Genomic DNA, 19573 nt, shown 5'->3' on the forward strand with positions numbered 1-19573 from the left:
AAAGCCTACAATACAAAGCAAAGAGGTTGAAGGTGTGTTTGGGAAGAGGGAAAGTTCAAATCTTTTTCTTTAGAAAAGCACACTTTTGGTTAAAAAGGCTACTACCATTTTCACTTTATCGGTTCAAAATCATCTTTAATGCTATTTAGAGTATTTTCTCTCTCTCTTTGCATTGAAAACTTGTGATGACTTGTTTACCAAGCAAAAGCTCCACAACGAGGAATAGTGTTTCCTATGAAAAGAATTCCCGTTGAAACTGCCATAGAGTTCCTAATAAGTCTTCATTAATTCAATAAATCAATGACTAAATGAAGGCTTAATTTTTTCTATTGACATATTGTACATGATTACTCTTGAAAATTAATTTAAATTTTCACTTGAATTTTATTTACTATATAATTTAATACGAATGAAACACTTGCATAATAAATATATAGTTGAGATGTTATATAGTAAATAATTGAAAAACAAGATTTGTCAAATTCAAAACTATGGTAAAAAATCATAGATTTAAAAGATAATTATCTTTTATTAGTCGTTGTGATTATAAGGTAATATATGTTCATAATTTTTTTGGTCAATTGACAATAAACACATATATACTCTGTAAACGTTGCTTGAACTCAATCTCTAGAGAAAATAACATTCCTTCTTATTATTAGAAATTAGGATCGTTCAATATCCATAAAAATAATATCACATCAATATTTTAAAACAAAATTAATAGAAATATTTTAAGTATGATTTTGAAAACAAATAAAATGTAGGTACCAAAATTGTCAGTTTTCCAGATGACACGTCAGTGGGCGGGACAGGTGGCACGGATACAGTGGTTGCCGCCACTGAGAGATTTCAAAATTGTTTCCACGCCAAGAGCGATATAATTGTCGTCACGTGCTTTGTAACCCTCCCGCCTTCTCTTGCTTTGCTTTTCATCTCATGACACGTGACTATTTTATTTTATTTAAATCTAACCTTAAAAGATACTAATACCTAATAATCTTGAGAAATTTCTTTTTCTCATTTTATTTAAAATAATTCATTAAACTAAAAAATATCATCATGATTAAAATTTAATCTCTTTAAAATTCAACTGACAATAAATTTATATTTAAATAAAATTTTAATAGCCTTTAATTCTAAAATAGAAGAAAACTATAATATTAAAGATCTTATCCAAATGAAATTTGATTTACAGACACATAAAGGAATAAGGCCCAAATAATATTAAAAAGGGGGTTTTGAGATTGCAAGTCATAGTTGAATGGCTTCGGGTGTAGTTAACCCGTAAAGGAATTATGAGCTGATTTTTTTCCAGCTTTCGTCAACTTCTATTGTCTCCCGCCACCCTTTCTATTTCATTTTCTTCATTATTGACCCTTCTTTCTTCTTCTCCATGCAATAGCTTGAAACTCCCAAGTTAGAGTAGCCAATTTGTTGCAAATACTAGTCCATTCAAGCTAAATCTCAAGGTAAGATTTGTAGCCCTAAACATCCAACCCTACACCAAAGCATAACAAATCAGGTTAACTACCCAGAATATCTCAACTGCCAAGATCCATGGTGCGACTGATAAGCCTCAACTATCAAGAACACCTCAATTGTCAAAACAAAACATCCAACCCTACACCAAAGCATAACAAATCAGGTTAGCCTGAGAAAAACACAGCTAGCTATAACCTAGGTCACTAAAATAGTAGAGCGAGTCGACTCGAGAGATTCAGGGCAAATCACGACCCTAGTAACAAATTAAAGCAAATCGCGATCTGAAGATATAAAGCGAGCCACAGTCCAATTCGATATGTTTTCAGGGTGTGAGATTAACATATGATAAATGGAAGAACCATCAGATCGTGGGAAAGAAAGAACCATCAAGATTCCTAAGACTCTTTAAAAAAATCCACCAAATGCATGTAACATATGAAACAATAATGCAACAAGATACATATCAGATGTAAGTCATGCAGATCAAGATACTCAAATACGACATGCAAAATCAAAATTCCTTAGAACTACAGTTATCCACTTACGACATACAGATCAAGACTTCAACAAACAAACATGCAAGTGCAACCAACAAATAGTAAATTGATTATTAAACATACATACTTTACTTAAACGTTGACAAAGAAGAACTCACACCTATAGACATATGAACTTGAGGTTTACAATTCAGGTGTGAAAGTCTTCTCCTTCACTTCTATCTCTAAAATTGAATAAATGTCATAGAAGGTCAATAGTTAATACGTATATTGTTAGAATGTGTTTAGAGACTAATCATGAGATGATTATAATAACATACTGATTTTATCTCATTTATTAACATAAAATATTGTCATTATTATTTCAATTCCTTTAATGTGCATACAAATAAACTATTTTATAATAAAGTTCTAAGAATAATATAATTATTCTTAAAGGGTTATTAGTCAAGTATTATTGTGAGCTTATACAATGATAATATATCAAGACTAATGTGTAGTTGATTGATGATAAAATATTGTCATTGACATAAAGATATCAAAATCAATAAATGAGTATGTGTTAGAGAACAACATATTAGATTGATCCACTATGAGTATGTTTCTTGAATTATTGAGTAATAGTCACAATATCATTCATAGTGATAACTATGTATATGATCCTCAAACTTCATATAATAATTATCATAACATCGTGAGTTATATATTTTGATACAATCAAACATTCATCATAATTGGATGTACTATAGAGACTAATGTAGGATATACCATAAATCCATATGGTGGGATATGGTTGTTCAATATATGATTTGCTTGTATAAGTATGAGATATCATACTCATTTGTTTATTGTAAGTCTACTCAAGATATCAATAAATATTAAATGTACTATACAAATGTGACTATTTAATAACTTGTGTCAATCTAGATATGAAGAACAAAATGATTTGATGCAAGAAAAGTTAATCGCAAAAAGATTGTGCTGAATAATATATTATGTGACTAAACAAATGGATAGTATTTTATGTTAATAAGGAAAACCGAGGAATAATTTATGAATATATTATTTCAAACATGATTTGTATTATTTAAACATTATAGTGACCGAATAGATTAAAGTTTTATTACCTATTCTACAACCCAAATCATCAAAATTCCTAGACAAAAATTCAGGGTAAAAATTTAATAACTTTAATAAAATTCCAACAACACTCTTCGAAAAAAATGTCCATTGTACATATTTCTCGTACTGAATTATTAAATAGCAAGAGACAATGTATTTCTAATAAACAGCTCAAATATGAGATATTCGTGGCTCATATAATTCAAATATGGTTCTAAATACAAATTTTCCAACTGGTTCCAAGAATAATGAAGTTGGTATGGATCTAATTATTTTGAAATATTAACACAAAAAATACAATCTCTTTAACCTGAATTATTTGACAAATACCAACTTGAATTAGACCAAAATATTAATTTCTTCTCAAAATTATGTATATTTTGGATTGTTTCTTGGAACTATGCATGTGAACATGATGAATATGTGGGAATTTTATTTTAGTCCGAACTTTCAAGACTAGATGGCAGAATGTATTTAGTGATAAAAATATGGCTCTAAATATTTAGACAATTTCTTTGTCAAAAATTCAAGTCTATACAAATCAGCTTATTCGAATAAAGACACAACAAAAATTTTCCAAGCAAATTAAATCAAATGCCAACACAATAGAAGAGATTAAAAACAGAAATATTAAGTTGAATAAAGTCTGAATCTGAATCTGAAAATAATGTATGACAAACGTCCTTAATCAAAACTTGAAAGCCATGATGACGCCAACTCTTAATATGTCGCGACAGCCTTATACCATCTTCTGTCTGTTCCCCTAATATTAAATCATGCGTATGTCCCTGTTATTATTTAATTCATCACGAAATATTAAGTTGTCTCTTTAGAAAACAGTGTGCTATTGTTTAATTTGCCTAAGCCAACTCGCTTAAGCCATAGTTCCCTATATAAAGGCATGTTCAGCCCTCTCTTTGTATCAAAGCCATTTCCAAGCAATTAGAGAACAAGTGTGCTCATTTGGGATCAAAAGATATGGAGGGATACGGTAAGCTTATGGTTGTGACAATGGTGTGGTAGTAGGTTTAGCCCTTGGGTCCGGACCCATAGTGGCAAATGGTCAGAAAGTTTGTGGTATGAGCAAAGAGGGTTTCCAGGCATGCCAGCCGAGCGTGACCGCAGCGAATCCGAACACTCCGCCGCCATCGGCCCCGTATTGCATGGCTTTGAACGATGCCGACCTCACATGCCTATGTTTCTTCAAGAATTCCAAGTGCATGACGGATTATGGAGTTGATTTCAATCGAGCTAAGGACCTTCCGGTGAAGTGCAACTTGGGGAAAGATTTCACTTGCTAGATGTGTGTTGGGGGGAAAGGAAATATAATTTACTCTATTGAATGATGATTTGGTTATTCCTTTGTGTTTGTGATTTAATTTTGGTGCCGTATTTTATTTTTCTAAATTTTATTCAAATTAAAATGTTATAATAAAAAATATGTTTATATAAATATTCATTAAGTGATAAAAAATAAATTGTTCCATTAAATGATTCAGATTCGAGTAATAATGTAAGATTTTGTTTAAGTAAACAACAAAATATATATTATTATTATAGCATTATAAAAAATATGTTAAAAATTTAATTACACCGTCCTTTCTAAAACAAAATAACCAAAAAAAAATTAATATTATTAAGGGAAAAGTCCAGTATTCGTTAGAAATTCCGAACACCCCTATAGTTTGGTTTCATATTTGGAAAATACGTATGATTTGTAAAGGAAAATGAAAGGATTGGCATCAAAAATTAAAATGGAAATTACCAATTTGATAATAATCAGTTTGGAAATGTATAATAGACCAAATCATTTCCACAATAATCGATTTAATAGATTTTACGTTTTAACCAAGAAGTCTACGATTTGATAAAATACTTTTAAAATTTTAGTTTCCGTTAAATTAGATACAATATCCAATTAATCCACCATATGAATGTCTGGTTGGTCATATAAATAAAATAAATAAACATTTTATTTTCTTCTAAAGAATTTAATATATATTTGAAATACATAGTCTGCTAATCAATAGTCATGTCATAGGACATTCGACGAACTGTTTCAAATATCGACTCGTTTACTCAATCTTCCTTCTTTTTTACATTTCAATATCGATAAAAATTGAGAATAAATTGAATATAAGATGAACTTTAGCGTTAAAACCGTAAAATCTGATAGACTTACGAACTAATAGCGTAATTTCACCATTTTTCTTTGCCTTGCAATTAGAGGAGTAAAAAGAGTGTGTTACCGAACATGGTCGCATATGTTAAACGAATATATTCACAAACATTAATTAAACATATACAAATTCATTTAAAAATAAATAAATGAATACAAACACAATACTAAAAAATTTAAATGAACACGAACCAAAATTAAACACGTTAAAATATAAACAATCGAACACAAACACATCTCTATTCGTTCAAATTCCATTCATTTACACCCTCACCCACAACGATAGAATTAGACACTGCTATCAACAGTAATATCTTGATTTCAATAAAAATATATATATAGTACGTAAAACCCTCCAATCTATGAATAAAACTACTTTTTATTTAATCATATCAAATACTCTTAATATTATGTATTAACTTTAAAAGTTTAACTTCGTAATTAAAATATAATACCACTCAACACATATTGCATCAAATACATTTTTCCTTTTTGTGAATGTTAGGATTGATTTTAATCATTGAAACTAATACTGAAAGTCGAAAACATTGATGGCAACCATTGTTGGCTACAATATTGTAATTCAACAGTCCAAGGCAAAAGCATGGTAGGGGATGCTACAAGTCTACTTGTTGTATAGATGGACAAAAGAAAATATGAAGAATCCTGCCATCTGCATCAAAAACCCATATCATATGTTAATACTTCACTCTACGAATTCACATTAATTATGGTGGTGCTGCCAATGATGTTATCTTGTTCAAATAACTCCTTCGCCAATTCTTTTCATTTTCTTAAATCACTCGTGTTGGGACACTTAAATCCGACACATTTTCACGTATGGGTCTACAAGTATGGCCTCCAAATATATGTAAGAAAGTCCCCAAAAAAAATTAAGCATATCCGACCAATATCCATATTCAATACTCACTTTTAAGTCCACCTAACATAGAAGAAAGGAGAGAGTGATAGTAATACCGTAGAAAATGCTGCACCATAGTAGGGATAAGCAGTTGGTATGAATCTTTCATATTCATTGTGTCTATATGGCCTGACTGGAATCTGCAATGCAAATCAATGATTTGGTAATTTACACAACAAAATCAGAAACAACGTTTGCAAAATAAAAACTCCATGATATGTAATACGCCCCGGAACCAATTACAAATAACAATATTAGTTAGATGAAAATTACTAGATATAAATCAATATCATTCGCTCTCTTGTACTGATCTTTTGAGAAGTTCAATTTCTATTACAAGTTGTTTCCAGAAAAGGAAAAGGAAAAGGAAAAGGAAAAAAAAAAGAGATAATCAGTAAGAGAATTAGATCTCAAGAGAGATAGTGTAGAATCATGAGAAACAAAAGGTACCTGCTTTGCAAGGGATAAGCTCGTATACCCAAGCTTTTGGTACTCAACCTTGAACTGGAAAACACCATAAACATCTGGAACCTTAAATGACGTGGAATAGAGACCCTGCAATACAAGAATGGACCAATATTTTCAAATGGATGACTTCATATTAAAAGCAAGCTTATATCACAAACCATATAATCTTAAGAATAAGTAACAACCTTTTTGTCATTTGATAAAGTTTTCAAAACATAGGGGCTCATCATGTAAAACTGGACTTGGACATTGTCAGCAACATATGGCTCCCAGCTTGATCCAGACCACTCATAGATCTCAAGAGAGTACACCTTCACGAAACACACCCATTTCTTTTCAGTTAATTTCTGCAAAATGGTATTTGCATTAAAAAATTGTACAAAGTGCATGAATTACCAACTCATCATTAATCCTGTACAAAGCAGGTTCATCTGTTTCTCCAACTTTGTGGTGTTTTACATTAACAGCCTAAAGATCAAAACATGAGTTAAATCAGACCATACATACACATTAAAGAAAAAAGGAAGCAGATGCCAGAAAATTAAGTTGAAATACAAGAATCATATTTATAAACTGACAAAGTATATCAATATGCCTACCTTAAGATGACCACGTTCATGGAAAACCCATTTGCTAAGTTCAGTAAAAAATTGCTCATTACCTGATTTCTCATGTCTGCCATTAGAAAGAACATTTCTAGTAAAGTTAGATAAACAAATAGTATGCACTTAGAAAAAAGTGCAAAGGCATAAAATGATCATGAACGTGGAAATGCATCAGGTTCCAATCTCAAAGAATAAGAAGATATATAAAATGTTTAACATGAACTTTCTTATGATGGTTTTAGAGCCTAAAATCATGTTAGCTGTTTCTTTCAATTTATCGAGAATCAATTGCTGCAGACCTGTTTAACATTTCCCAGATCTTATAATGAAAGGGTAGTTCAGAGAGTTACTGATTCACTCACTTGGTTGTGCTCCCAGCCTTCTGCACGCCAGATCTAAAAAATCTGAAAATATTTTTAAGAGTTCATCAAGAAACATGACATGTTATCAAGTTCAAAATCGAAAGAAGACAAATTCATCAAGGAAGCTCAGTTTAAAAAAGTTAATATACCACATACCGGTTGCTGATCATACTAAGTGAACCAGAAATCAAAATTCGTGCATTGTTCCTTGCCTACAGAAGGATATAATAAATCAAAATAAGCTTCTTGCATTTAATGTAAAACTATCTTAAAATAAGATGGAATGGATAGAGGTTCATGATTGGGATGTTTAGAAGACATGAACAGTCGTCACTAACATACCTGGACAACTGAAACTAAGGAGATTTCAGAACCCATCAACGATGGTGGAGTTGACAGCTTGGACTTGGGATTAGCTGAGTAGGCAGATGGAGAAGTTGAGAGAACCTTTAACACCTAAAAATAGTGCCAATGTCAAGGTGACCAAAAAAGGAGGTTCTGGTCAATAATAAATTGATTATCGTTTTAAAAAAATCTTTGAAACCAGATGCAAGCAGCTTACCAAGCTATTGACAGGGTTCAGTGAATGACCAATGCCCTGGAAAAGTACAGGAGCCTGAGGCAAAATTATTAAAACTACTGTCACCATAATCACAATCACTGCATAACATACAATGAGCTTCAACCGATATATCAGAATTAAATATAAGCTCATAAAATGTGTGACTGGCAATATATTTACATCAAAGAAATAATTGAAGGTCGTACATAGGCAAGCAGCTCCAGAACATCAATGCAGTATAAAAGTACTAGCAAACAGCAACCCAAAAAGGGGCTTGTATGCACCATTTTATCATGATTGAAACAACCTGAAATTAGTAGATTAATGCTTGGACAACCATAGATAACCTACCGAGTGGAGTAAGACTAAAAATGCAGGCATTAATACTTACTGTAATTTTCTTGCTTCCTAAAATCACGTCAGACTTAATCAAATCATCAGAGGCAATCAAAGTATGATCTCCTTCAGTTTCTGAAACTGCATAGCGAATGTGATCAATAACCATGGCCGAAGGATCCTACGAACAAGGAAGATTCAATACACAATCAAGTGATGCAATAACAAAACATGAATCATCAAATCAGAGAATATAAACACATCTGACCTCATCGAAATCAACTCCACATTCAGTGGCAACTTCCCGAATCAAATCAGAAGCATTAACATCAGCCGCAACAATTAAATCATGACCGGAATCAACAAAATTGATAATGGAAGCAACATCAATAGATCCCCCAAATCCTAATTAAAACAAAATAAATTAATCACCGCTTCAAACAAAAACGCATTAAAAAAGGAAACGGACACAATTCATTTAGAAACAATTAAAATAAGGAAAAAGCAAATGTGAGACAACTGACGTTCAACGGAGGGGCAGAATAGGATCAACGCATCATAGAGATACTGGCCGTAGCGTTGCAAGGCGATCTTGGGATCGTCGGCGAGTTTGAAGTCGAGGTCAAAGCCGCGTGATTTGAGGGAGTTGAAGTAGGAAGAGTGAGACGACTTGATGGCCAAGTCATCGAGAAGGACCAGAACACGGCGATCGGTAGGAATCTCGGGAGAGAAAGAATTGCATAGAAATGGAAGAAGGATCGAGATCGAAGCCACAAAAATCACCCAAAATTTCCTCATTTTTGGGATTAGGGTTTTACTATGAAATGAAATGCCTTGTGCCATATGGGCATTGTTAAATGTTAATTTGTTACTTGTTAGTAGTATTACAGGATAAACTACAGTCAATGTACCTAATATTTAGCTGATTTTCATTTTGATCATTATTATTTCAAAAGTTACATTATGATAACTAACACTATTGATTTCTTAATAATTCTTATATTGTAATAATTTACTTATTAAATTCACTGAAATTGATGATTTGAAACATGACTAATATGTAATTTTTTTTAAATTATGTTATAAATAATGTAATAATAATTTAAAAATAATTTATTTTACAAAACCATTGCCTTAAAAATAATAATAAGAAGAAACAAAATATTTACAAAAGATATGAAATTACCAAAGGCTCCAAGCAAATTCAAAAGGTATAACAATACTTAAGTGATATTGATTTAAATTTTAAAATAAATTTAATCTTTCTATAATTTAATATCTTAATTTTATATTTTATTCAATTTAGTCTTTCGACTATAATATTTTACATATTATTTCTTCATATCAATTTATTGACTCTTTTATATTCTTATTTATATTTTACCTTTAAAATATTTGCTTTGAAAGATAATATTATAAATATATTTATTAATTTTAGATGATATTTGATTTCTTAAATAATATTATTTATGAAAAAATACGAAGAAAAACATACGCATATTTTATATGGTTAAATAAAATTGAAAATTTTGAATATACTCAAAAAATTCAAATAAAAGTTGAACGATAAAATATAACTTATCAATTTAATTAACTTGAAAATTTTCACTCGAATTGAATCAATTTGATCAAATACTGACTCCGCATAAAAAGGATAAAGTACATAAATGGTCTAACAACTATAAGGAATTGATTTGTTGAGTCTCTTGACTATTAAAAGTTGTAAAATAATCCATCGACTATAAGATGTTACTTTTTGAGTCCCCAAACTATTAAAAGTTTCAAAATGATCACCTGACTATTCATGTGTTCCAAACTTATCTTTTTTCTTTAAAAAAATGACGGTAACCTAAGCTAAATGCTAACATGTTGACTGAGATATAATAGTCGTTTAAGATTATGAGATTATATTTTATCATATCTCATTCAATAGATTAATGTCCAGCTCAGACTACCGTCAATTTTTTAATGAAAATGATGAGTTTAGAACATATGAATAGTCAGAAGATCATTTTGTAACTTTTAATAGTCGGGGTACTCAACAAAGCAATGTCATATAGTCTAGGAATCATTTTGTACCTTTTAATAGTCGGTAGATTCAACTAAATAGTATTCTATAGTCGGAGTAGCATTTGTGTAATTTACCCATAATAATAATAATTTTTAATCAATAGTGTATTTCCCCGGAAAAAACGCAAAAACAATGTTTTTCCTTACATCAACGTTCTCTTCACTAGTCACGTTTTGGAACTGCTTCCTCTCTACATTTCATCCTCTTCTTAATCTCCAAAAAGCTAGCTGCTCAGCTGTTGATTTTGCTTTCATGGTTTCTCAAATCTCTCCCGGACCTTTCTATTTTCTATTTCCTTTTGAATTTATCGAATTCCTTTTGCTCGAAGGCCTAAACTGCGATTTAGCTAACCTCTACTCCGTTGCTTATGTTTAAATGTAAGATGCCCGATTCCACTTTCTCAAGCTAATTTCGCAAACGATTCCTATCAAACAATTTACATTTTTTTAATCATTGATTGGGTTCTTTCTTTGCTTTCAGAGATCAATGGATTTCACAAGGCTAAATCGGATTTTGCGTTTCTGGATTAATAAAGTATGTGATTACTGATTTTTTTAATTTATCTTTTTACTAGCATTACTTTGATGGGTTTTTTTTTCTCTTACTCTTGAATTTTCTGTGAATAGTTGATATAAAAAAATAATATTGCGCATGGATTTTCGAATACCTGTACTTCCTAATTGTTCAAACTTCAACGCTTTGATTTGTAAACCGCTTTTGTTGGATAGATTTTAATTTTTAATTATATATTCCTTTTTCTTATGTAATGGTCAAGATTGGACTTTGAAGCTTATTAGTGATGAATTTTCTGTCAAATTATCATGGCTGATGTGCTGAGTGAATTTTATGTCTTTCAATTGTACTAGATTTTAGATTTTCATTTTTGGTTCAAGGTTTCGTGCAGATTGGAAATATTCTACTTCGATTATCATAGCGTCTCGTTCATGCTATTATCTACCTATTCTACTTTACGATCGGTATGGTGCATGCACTTGAAGGCTGTCTTATCTCCCGGGGGTTACTGAGGAAATACAAATCCCTCCATATATCCAAGATCCAGTATCTGGCTATTGTGATTGAAAGTGAAGATGCATGCCGAACTTCGAATGTTTTTGAGCTTTTGCAATGGCTGGAAGCTCTTGGTATCAAGCATGTTTCCCTTTATGATAACGAAGGTCGGAATTCTGCATTCTCACCGTTTCTAGATTGATCAGGTGAAGATGTATCCACAATTCGTAGTATTTGATACCATTTCTCTGTTGTAGGAATACTGAAGAAATCAAAAGACTTCATCTTGGAGCAGTTCGATGGTGCAGTATTGTTTCAGGTACTATCCTCTCTGCTCATTGTCAAGGTAGATTTTTTCATAGTTTTCCGTGATTCATTAACAATATACACTATAAATTGGCTAAATGGCTGATCAGTTGAAAACCAAACGGTCATGTGGTACAACATCAGATTGATTTTTCATAGTTGAAGGTTTACGGTACTAAACTACCAAACTATTTTAGTTGCATTACTAAGGTTCACTTTGCAGCGTACAAACCTCAAAAATCCTATTAAAAGTATGATACACATTTGTAAGATTTATAGTGCTTGTTGTACTCATTGGACTCTTTATTTGGTTTCTTTCTCAAAACTTTAGTTTAAGGAGCTTACTTCATGCACCATATGTCTGCTTAGCTCCAGTTATGTATCAAATAGTTGGATCATTTTACGACATACATTGATACAAACGGAATGTTACTAAATGTGCTAAACTACTGCTAACTGGTGATCTATTTTATGCAGGATAATCATGAAAATAATGTGCTACTAGACCAACCACGTATGACTTTGGAGTTTGTATCATTTTCTGATGGGAAAGAAGCGGTTGCTAGAGCAGCCAATGTACTTCGTACAAAGTACATAAAATCAGGTGGCACTGGCTCAAATCAGGGAGAGCAAATCTTCACTGAATCTCAATTGAGCGAGGCACTCAAAACTGTTGGTTTGTGATCTACTTATTAGTTATTACAACCAGTTTTGTTTGCTCTGTTAATTTGATGTTTGGGAATCTTCTTCTCTATTAGGCAGTGCTGGGCCAGAACCTGATCTTATATTGATATATGGACCTGCCAGGTGCCACTTAGGTTTCCCTGCCTGGAGAATGCGATATACTGAGATTCAGTGAGTATCTCTTGACCAAAATTCTTGGGAATCAAGGAAAGTATCCTGTTGTTTTCTTATCTGCTAAAGATGCTTATTCGGGACTCTGACTGATTTATGAATCTACAATTTTCTAAATTGTCTATTCCTCAGTGCACCATTCTCTTTATAGAAGGAAAAAGAAAAAAGAACAAAAAAGAAAAACTGAAGAAAAGTAGATTTGAAGGATTTTGCTTTTTATACACAGCAAAATATAATTCATGTGTAGCCTCCTGTTTTCATTTTTTGTTTGCAATTTAAAGGGAAAAGTAATGATATTGTTGCTATGAACTCTGCATTTTCTGTTTTCTTTTTATGCATGATCGGTTGGCTTAAACTATTGCAGTCTTGTCCTGAGTACTGACTGTGGATGTAGTGTCTGTGTAGATTCTACTTAAGAGCTGAAAGTTACAGTAATTGCATAACTTTTGACCACCCTTTTTTGTGTGAATAAATCCTGCTTCCATGCTCTGAGTATATTTTTATTATTCTTTTCTATAGACATATGGGACCCTTGAAGTCTATGACATATGGATCACTAATCAAGGCAATTTATAGATTCACAACGGTGCAGCAAAACTATGGTAAGTAGTTTACCATTTGACTTGCACTCTCTGTTTTCTCCTAGTACCAATATGCAAGTTGAAATGTGAAAAGTAAAAAAAAAAAGGAAAAAGAAAACCAAAATGTTTTTCGATAGTAAAAGAACAGAACTGGTAAAGGAAGAGTGTGCCAAACTAGAATTAAGGTAATCACTTCAAATTTCTTCATGCCATTTTCTGTAAAGCTCCAAGTTTGTTTCTCTGTGTTCTAGCATTATCTGGTACAGTTTATACCGTTCAACAACTAACCTAAATGTCCATTTATTTAGTTAATAAGTGAGCTATTCAAATCAATTTTGTTTTCATGAGACTACTGAGTGGTTCTTAATGTTTCTGGCAAACTGAATGTGTGAAATTGCACGATGGTGAAGATCTGATATGAAATTTCATCCTTCCAACAGGCAAATGAGGTGCTGCAATGGGAGATCGTGTTCCTGGACTAGATGAATTATATATATATAGAATAAATGCTACAGTTTCAAGTTTGGCCAGCTTTACTTAAACCTGATTATAAATTATTGGCAGGTAATTTCGCGGACAGTATAAAGCATTTCCCATTACAAATATGTAGTTTTTAATTTCTCAAAATAAAATTGATATCCACTATTTATTTTTCACTTATATAAAAAAATCTCTTTATATATTTTTTCAAAATTTAATATTATAATTAAAAAATTAACCTTATTCTTAAAAAAATACAAATAAAATTTGATGAATTTTTTAATATTGTAGGGTGATTATAAAATAGTATATATTTATAATTTTTTATTAGTTGTTAATAATACGGACACAGTTACAAATAGGAATGTTCAAAAATATTTTGACCCTACTATCTAATGTGCCAACCCGATCAAAAATATTCAGATTTTTTTTGGGTTTTCAAGTCGAGCTTAGATCACAAAATATCTTTTAATTGGGTATCCGCGGACTCTGTACATGGTATCTTATATACAATTTTTTTATTTTATAGGATAAACTACACGTTTTGTATCTCTTAAATTATTAATTTTGATCTATTTCAGTACCTAAATTACGTGGTTTGTCGATGGTCTTTCACTAGTTTGTATCTCCTTTTGTGGTTTAATTATCGATGTAGTCAGATTTATTTGTATTAATCTTTTTTTGAGTATTTTGGTTAGGTTTTTAGCTTTTTCCTTATATGGTCATTGTATGATTTTAAGTGACTAATTTCTTGTGTTAATGATTATAGAAAAATATCTCAATTATATACTTAATAAAATTAACTACTTCTATTTTAAAAAATATATCAAAACATTTGGGCATCAAAGTTCTTGTTCTTAATTTCAATCGAGTGGTGATAACTTTATGGGAATTTTTTGCAAGAAATAAAAACTTATTTTAAGATATAAAAAAATATAGATGTCTTAAAATTTTATCAATATATGTAATATAATTAAAATATATATACTTTTTAGAAAATTTTAATATTTTAAATATATATCTAAAATGATATTAAATTTTATTTATATACATAAAATTATTAAAACTTTGCAATATTTTGATTATATATTAAATAAACCGTCAAAAATAATTGAAATATTGAATTCATCAAATGATTACAATGATAAATGAAAATATTTTTATTTTTAAATATTCTAAACTCAAATAATTACATTTACACAGTATATACGCCATAATCACTTCATATTATTAAAAACAACTTGATTGTAAACGACAAAGAAAATTGTCCCCATGTACTTTTATTAGAGACAGAAAATAATTGAGAAAACTCAGCGACATAACATACGAGTTATGTTTATCATATACAAATAATTAATTTAATTATTGATTGATATTTTTTTCTTTTTACTGTTATTGTAGGGACAATCTCGATAATAACCATAATAATTTGGAGTAATAATAAAATAATATTTTATCAAAAAAAAAAATAATTCATTTATAATAAATATATGTATCCGTTTGATTTAAATATTTCAAAAATAATAATATTCTTTTTTATTAGTGAGATTACTCCATATTTTACTCTTTCAATTTTAAATCGTTGTCCAATATTTTTTTTGTTTTAAAATTTTGATAGTATTCAATTATTTCAATGTAATTTTGTATGTATTGACGCGTATTAACATGTATTAATTGATATATTTTTTATTTTAAATTATTTTTCATTTAAAAAAAAGAATCACATTAAAAATAAATTAAAATAATTTAATAAATATATAATAAAAATAAAATATAGTTTTTCTGCATATTTATATATTCATACATATATAATAATAGTCTAATATTATAAATGTGAGAAAATCTTAACGGCCATAATAATGCTCAAATTCCTGTATTAGTCCTACACTATGTGTTAGTTTCGTATTTAGTCCCAATATTCTAATTAGATTATTTTTAATCTTTATATTGTCAAAATATTGATCATGATCTCAACAATAGTAGGAATGGCAACGGGGCGGGTTCGGGGCAGGTTTTGCTCCCCCCGTCCCCGCCCCATTCTCCGTCGGGTTTTTTTATCGGGGCACTTCGTCGGAGATTTTTTTGCCCTGTCTCCGAACTCGACCCGATCCCGAGAACCCAAACCCGACCCGATCCCGAGAAAAAAACCGAGCAATCGTAGTTTTCATAAAAAAAATAGAAAAAAATCACAAAAAATTTGAAAAATTAGTCTACATGATTTACAATTCAAACTACAATCACAAATTCAAACCCAATTCTAAATAATTGTCTAAACTCCAAAATAAAAAACATACATAATTAAATACAAACTTGTTCCGATATTCAAATCATTCAACGAAGATGCATACGTAATATTAAGTCAAATAAAGTCATCCAAAATCGTCGTGCCACTTTTGTCACTTTCTTTGATAGCTCCCTACATTGAGAAATTTATCAAAAAATCAACCAAATTTCACTTTAATAATTATAAAAGCTAGGGTTTAAATGTTTAGGGTTTAGGGTTTAGGGTTTATATTATATAATTAATATAAAAAATATAAAATAATATATATATATATATAATATAAAATATAAACTATTATATATGTAATTATTATAAAATATATAAATATATATATATATATATATATATATATATATATATCGGGGCGGGGCGGGATACCTTGCCTGAACCCGAACCCGAAAAAATCCCCGATACCCAACCCACCCGATAATCAAACCCGACCCAACCCGAACTTAGTCGGGTTTCGGGTTTTCCCGTCGGGTTTGGGTCGTTCTGCCATTCCTAAACAATAGTCATTAGATATGTTGAGTTAAATTTTTCTATTAGTTATTGTATTATGTGTTTACTCCCCAAATCTTATTGTCCATGCACAATTAAGTTAAAAGATTGAAATTTGAAAATTTGAAAAACTAAAAGTGATCAAATTAGGGTATTAGGATTCAATCTATAACTTAAACATAATACCAACGTTAATACATAAATTGACCCATAATGAACCACAACAAAGGAAGGTTAAAACTTTGCCTATAAAAAGGCATTGTAGCCTTCAAAGCTAAAAAGGACTTAAAAGAATAAGAAAAAAGAAAGCAAGCAAGAAGAAGATGGGTCTTCCATGTTCCTATTTGGCTCTTTTGTTTCAAATTCTACTTTTGACGGTATAATCTGCAATTTCTTTGTTTTCAACTATATTATTTGTACTTTAGGTCCAACTCTTGACTCTTTAAAACTGTCATGCAGAGTGGCCTTGGGATATATGCTGTGAAGGATTTGAGAGAAAAACAAGGGGATGATGCTTACTACCACGACACTAGAAATGCTGTGAAAGATTTTCCTCAACTTATTAAGAACCTCGAGGATAAATATTCTAGTATTTCTTCCATAGAGAAAAATCCCGAGTTGTCTTCTCAACTCACTAAGGAGCTTGAGGATATATATTCAAGTATTTCTGGTTGGAAACCTTCCCTTGAGAAAAATCATGATTTATCTTCTCCGCTTACTAAAAAAATTGAAGATAAATATTATAGTATTTCTTCCGTAGAGAAAAATCCCGAGTTGTCTTCTCAACTCACTAAGGAGCTTGAGGATATATACTCTACCATTTCTGGTTGGAAGCCTTCCCTTGAGAAAAATCATGACTCGTCTTCTCAGCTTACTAAAAAAAATTGAAGATAAATATAGTATTTCTCGTTGGAGATCTTTTGTTGAGAAAAGTTCCCGGTCGTCTTCTTAGTTAGCTAAGAAATTTAATAATAAAAATTCCAAGTATTGATGGTTGGAAATCTTCTTTCGGAAAAAAGAATCGAATTGTCTTTCCAACTTACTTTAAAGCTCAATAATAGATATTCTAAGTTTGTTGTATCTTCTTCTTTGACAGCCACTATTTATGTAAGTTGGAAAGATGTAATCAATTAAGTATTTTAGCTTGTTTTGTTCATTAAATTTTAATTGCTTAGAGTAATAGTAACACGTGGTGCAGACACAGTTATTTAAATTTAATATCTTTAGATAGAATTTATTTAATAATTAAAATCACTTAATGAGTTTAATAATATTTTTTTATTTTAAATCAATATATTTAACATAAATAAATTTCTTACAAAAATGTAACTGAATAGTAGGTTGGTTAATCGTTATGAATTGAGCTTTACTCACTAGACTTAGGTTCAAACTTTGTTAAGCTCAAATTTTAATTTCTTTAGTTTTGAATCTTAAACCAATCAGATAATGACGTTATATGAAATTAATTTAAATAAAAATTGTTGGTATGACATGATGATGTGGCATTATATGTCAATATGTCACGTTGGAATTTTGTCTACATGCACCTATTGAGTTATCTTCAGCTTGTTTGTTGATTAATAATTTCCATTAACGGATAATTATTTTATCTCAAAATGAAATATTTTGAAAGCAAAACTCATAGGTCTTATGTTTAGTTTTCATGTGATAATGTTTAGTTGTTTTATTTAAAGATTATATAAAAGTATAAAACAGAAATACAAATATAATAATACTTATGATAGTTTAAAATAAAAATAATTTGGTAAATTTTCAGTTGAGTTTATATTGAGTTGACTCGTGACACTAAGCTTAATCAGTCATTTAATAATTAGTTTACATATGTAAATAAAATGCATCAATTGATTAATCTACTCCTACTTTAACCCTCGAGTTGCTTCTCTTATCTTGATAGGTGTTTGCAGTCACTTTAATTATGTCTTGCTTGAGTTGTAATAAACCAATTATGAATGTGTTACTTTGTTCTATTATTACTAAAGTTGAAGTTTCTGTGATCATTACGGTGCTTATCATTTTATGTCGATGATGATGTTTGTTTATCTTTATTTTTAAAGATTATTTGCCCAAATATAACTATAAAAATTAATTTCCAAATTGACCCATTTTTTATTAATTCTAAAAAATATAATGACAACGACAATATACATGAAGAACGTAATTTTCCGACGATAAATAGAATCGTCGACTATTGATTTTGAATCTTTTGATGGTTGCTGCTGGGATGATTTGCAAACTTAAAAAGTTAAGTGTTTCAATTCTAAACAAATAAAAATTCTTAAAATATTTCTAATTTTTAATAAAAATAATTTAATTATATTCTTATTAAAATTTAAACTAAACAACAACAAAATTAATTACAGATAGATCATTATATTTTTTATTTATTTAATGACCTCTTTCCAAACTGTCACCTCTTTCAAAACCAAAAAAAATGAATTATTATGATGATACTTCGATTTAAAATCATTTTGAATTATTTAATTGATTTTTTAATATATTATTTTTTCTCTTTTTTTATAAAATCAATTATATATGTATGTGTGTGTTTGAGAAACAATAAATTGAATGTAACCAACATCGTATAAAATCATATAATTTTAAAGTAATTTATCAACAATTATTGATAACCTCAATAATTGATAAATTTCTCCTTCTATTTAATACAATTTATTTTGTTTGATTGGGGGTAAATGTGAATTTAAAATCTAAACTTGGCTTGATGATATACAATTTAATACATAAGACTTTTTTGTTTCTAAGCAAACTCTTAAATTTAGTTTCAAAGTTTAATTTGACATTTAAATTATTTTAGTCCAATTAATTAACTAAACTTGTCATTTAGGTACCAATTGATGTCTAAACAGTTACATGATTCAAATTGATTTAAATGAATGTTCACCTTAAGTATCAATCTAGATTAGAAAATAAAGT

At 29.9% G+C, this 19573-nt stretch overlaps 3 protein-coding genes across 3 annotated transcripts; 2 read left to right on the top strand and 1 right to left on the bottom strand.

Annotated features, from left to right (window-relative positions):
• Positions 1–3850: 3850 nt before the first annotated feature.
• On the bottom strand, positions 3851–9367 carry LOC120149574 (dolichyl-diphosphooligosaccharide--protein glycosyltransferase 48 kDa subunit-like). Its single transcript, XM_039162309.1, has 14 exons — positions 9063–9367; positions 8807–8943; positions 8594–8719; positions 8203–8256; positions 7983–8096; positions 7797–7852; positions 7641–7682; positions 7273–7348; positions 7070–7141; positions 6859–6984; positions 6656–6760; positions 6262–6345; positions 5872–5956; positions 3851–3867 (listed from the first exon to the last, which is right to left on the bottom strand). The coding sequence occupies exons 1-13, from the start codon at positions 9334–9336 to the stop codon at positions 5909–5911; spliced, it is 1314 nt and encodes a 437-aa protein (XP_039018240.1). The 5' UTR covers positions 9337–9367; the 3' UTR covers positions 3851–3867; positions 5872–5908.
• Positions 9368–10918: 1551 nt separating this feature from the next.
• On the top strand, positions 10919–13948 carry LOC120149655 (dehydrodolichyl diphosphate synthase complex subunit nus1-like). The gene is made up of 8 exons (XM_039162383.1): positions 10919–10986; positions 11090–11143; positions 11514–11784; positions 11875–11936; positions 12401–12599; positions 12682–12778; positions 13298–13380; positions 13800–13948. Exons 3-8 carry the CDS (start codon positions 11589–11591, stop codon positions 13805–13807), a joined length of 645 nt encoding a protein of 214 aa, XP_039018314.1. The 5' UTR covers positions 10919–10986; positions 11090–11143; positions 11514–11588; the 3' UTR covers positions 13808–13948.
• A 2965-nt stretch (positions 13949–16913) lies between these two features.
• Positions 16914–17701, top strand: LOC120149759. Its single transcript, XM_039162465.1, has 2 exons — positions 16914–16998; positions 17081–17701. Exons 1-2 carry the CDS (start codon positions 16945–16947, stop codon positions 17507–17509), a joined length of 483 nt encoding a protein of 160 aa, XP_039018396.1. The 5' UTR covers positions 16914–16944; the 3' UTR covers positions 17510–17701.
• The last annotated feature ends 1872 nt before the right edge of the window (positions 17702–19573 follow it).

Source organism: Hibiscus syriacus, unplaced genomic scaffold (genome assembly GCF_006381635.1).
Source record: "Hibiscus syriacus cultivar Baekdansim isolate YM2019G1 unplaced genomic scaffold, ASM638163v2 tig00111008_pilon, whole genome shotgun sequence".
NCBI classification, from domain to species: domain Eukaryota; kingdom Viridiplantae; phylum Streptophyta; class Magnoliopsida; order Malvales; family Malvaceae; genus Hibiscus; species Hibiscus syriacus.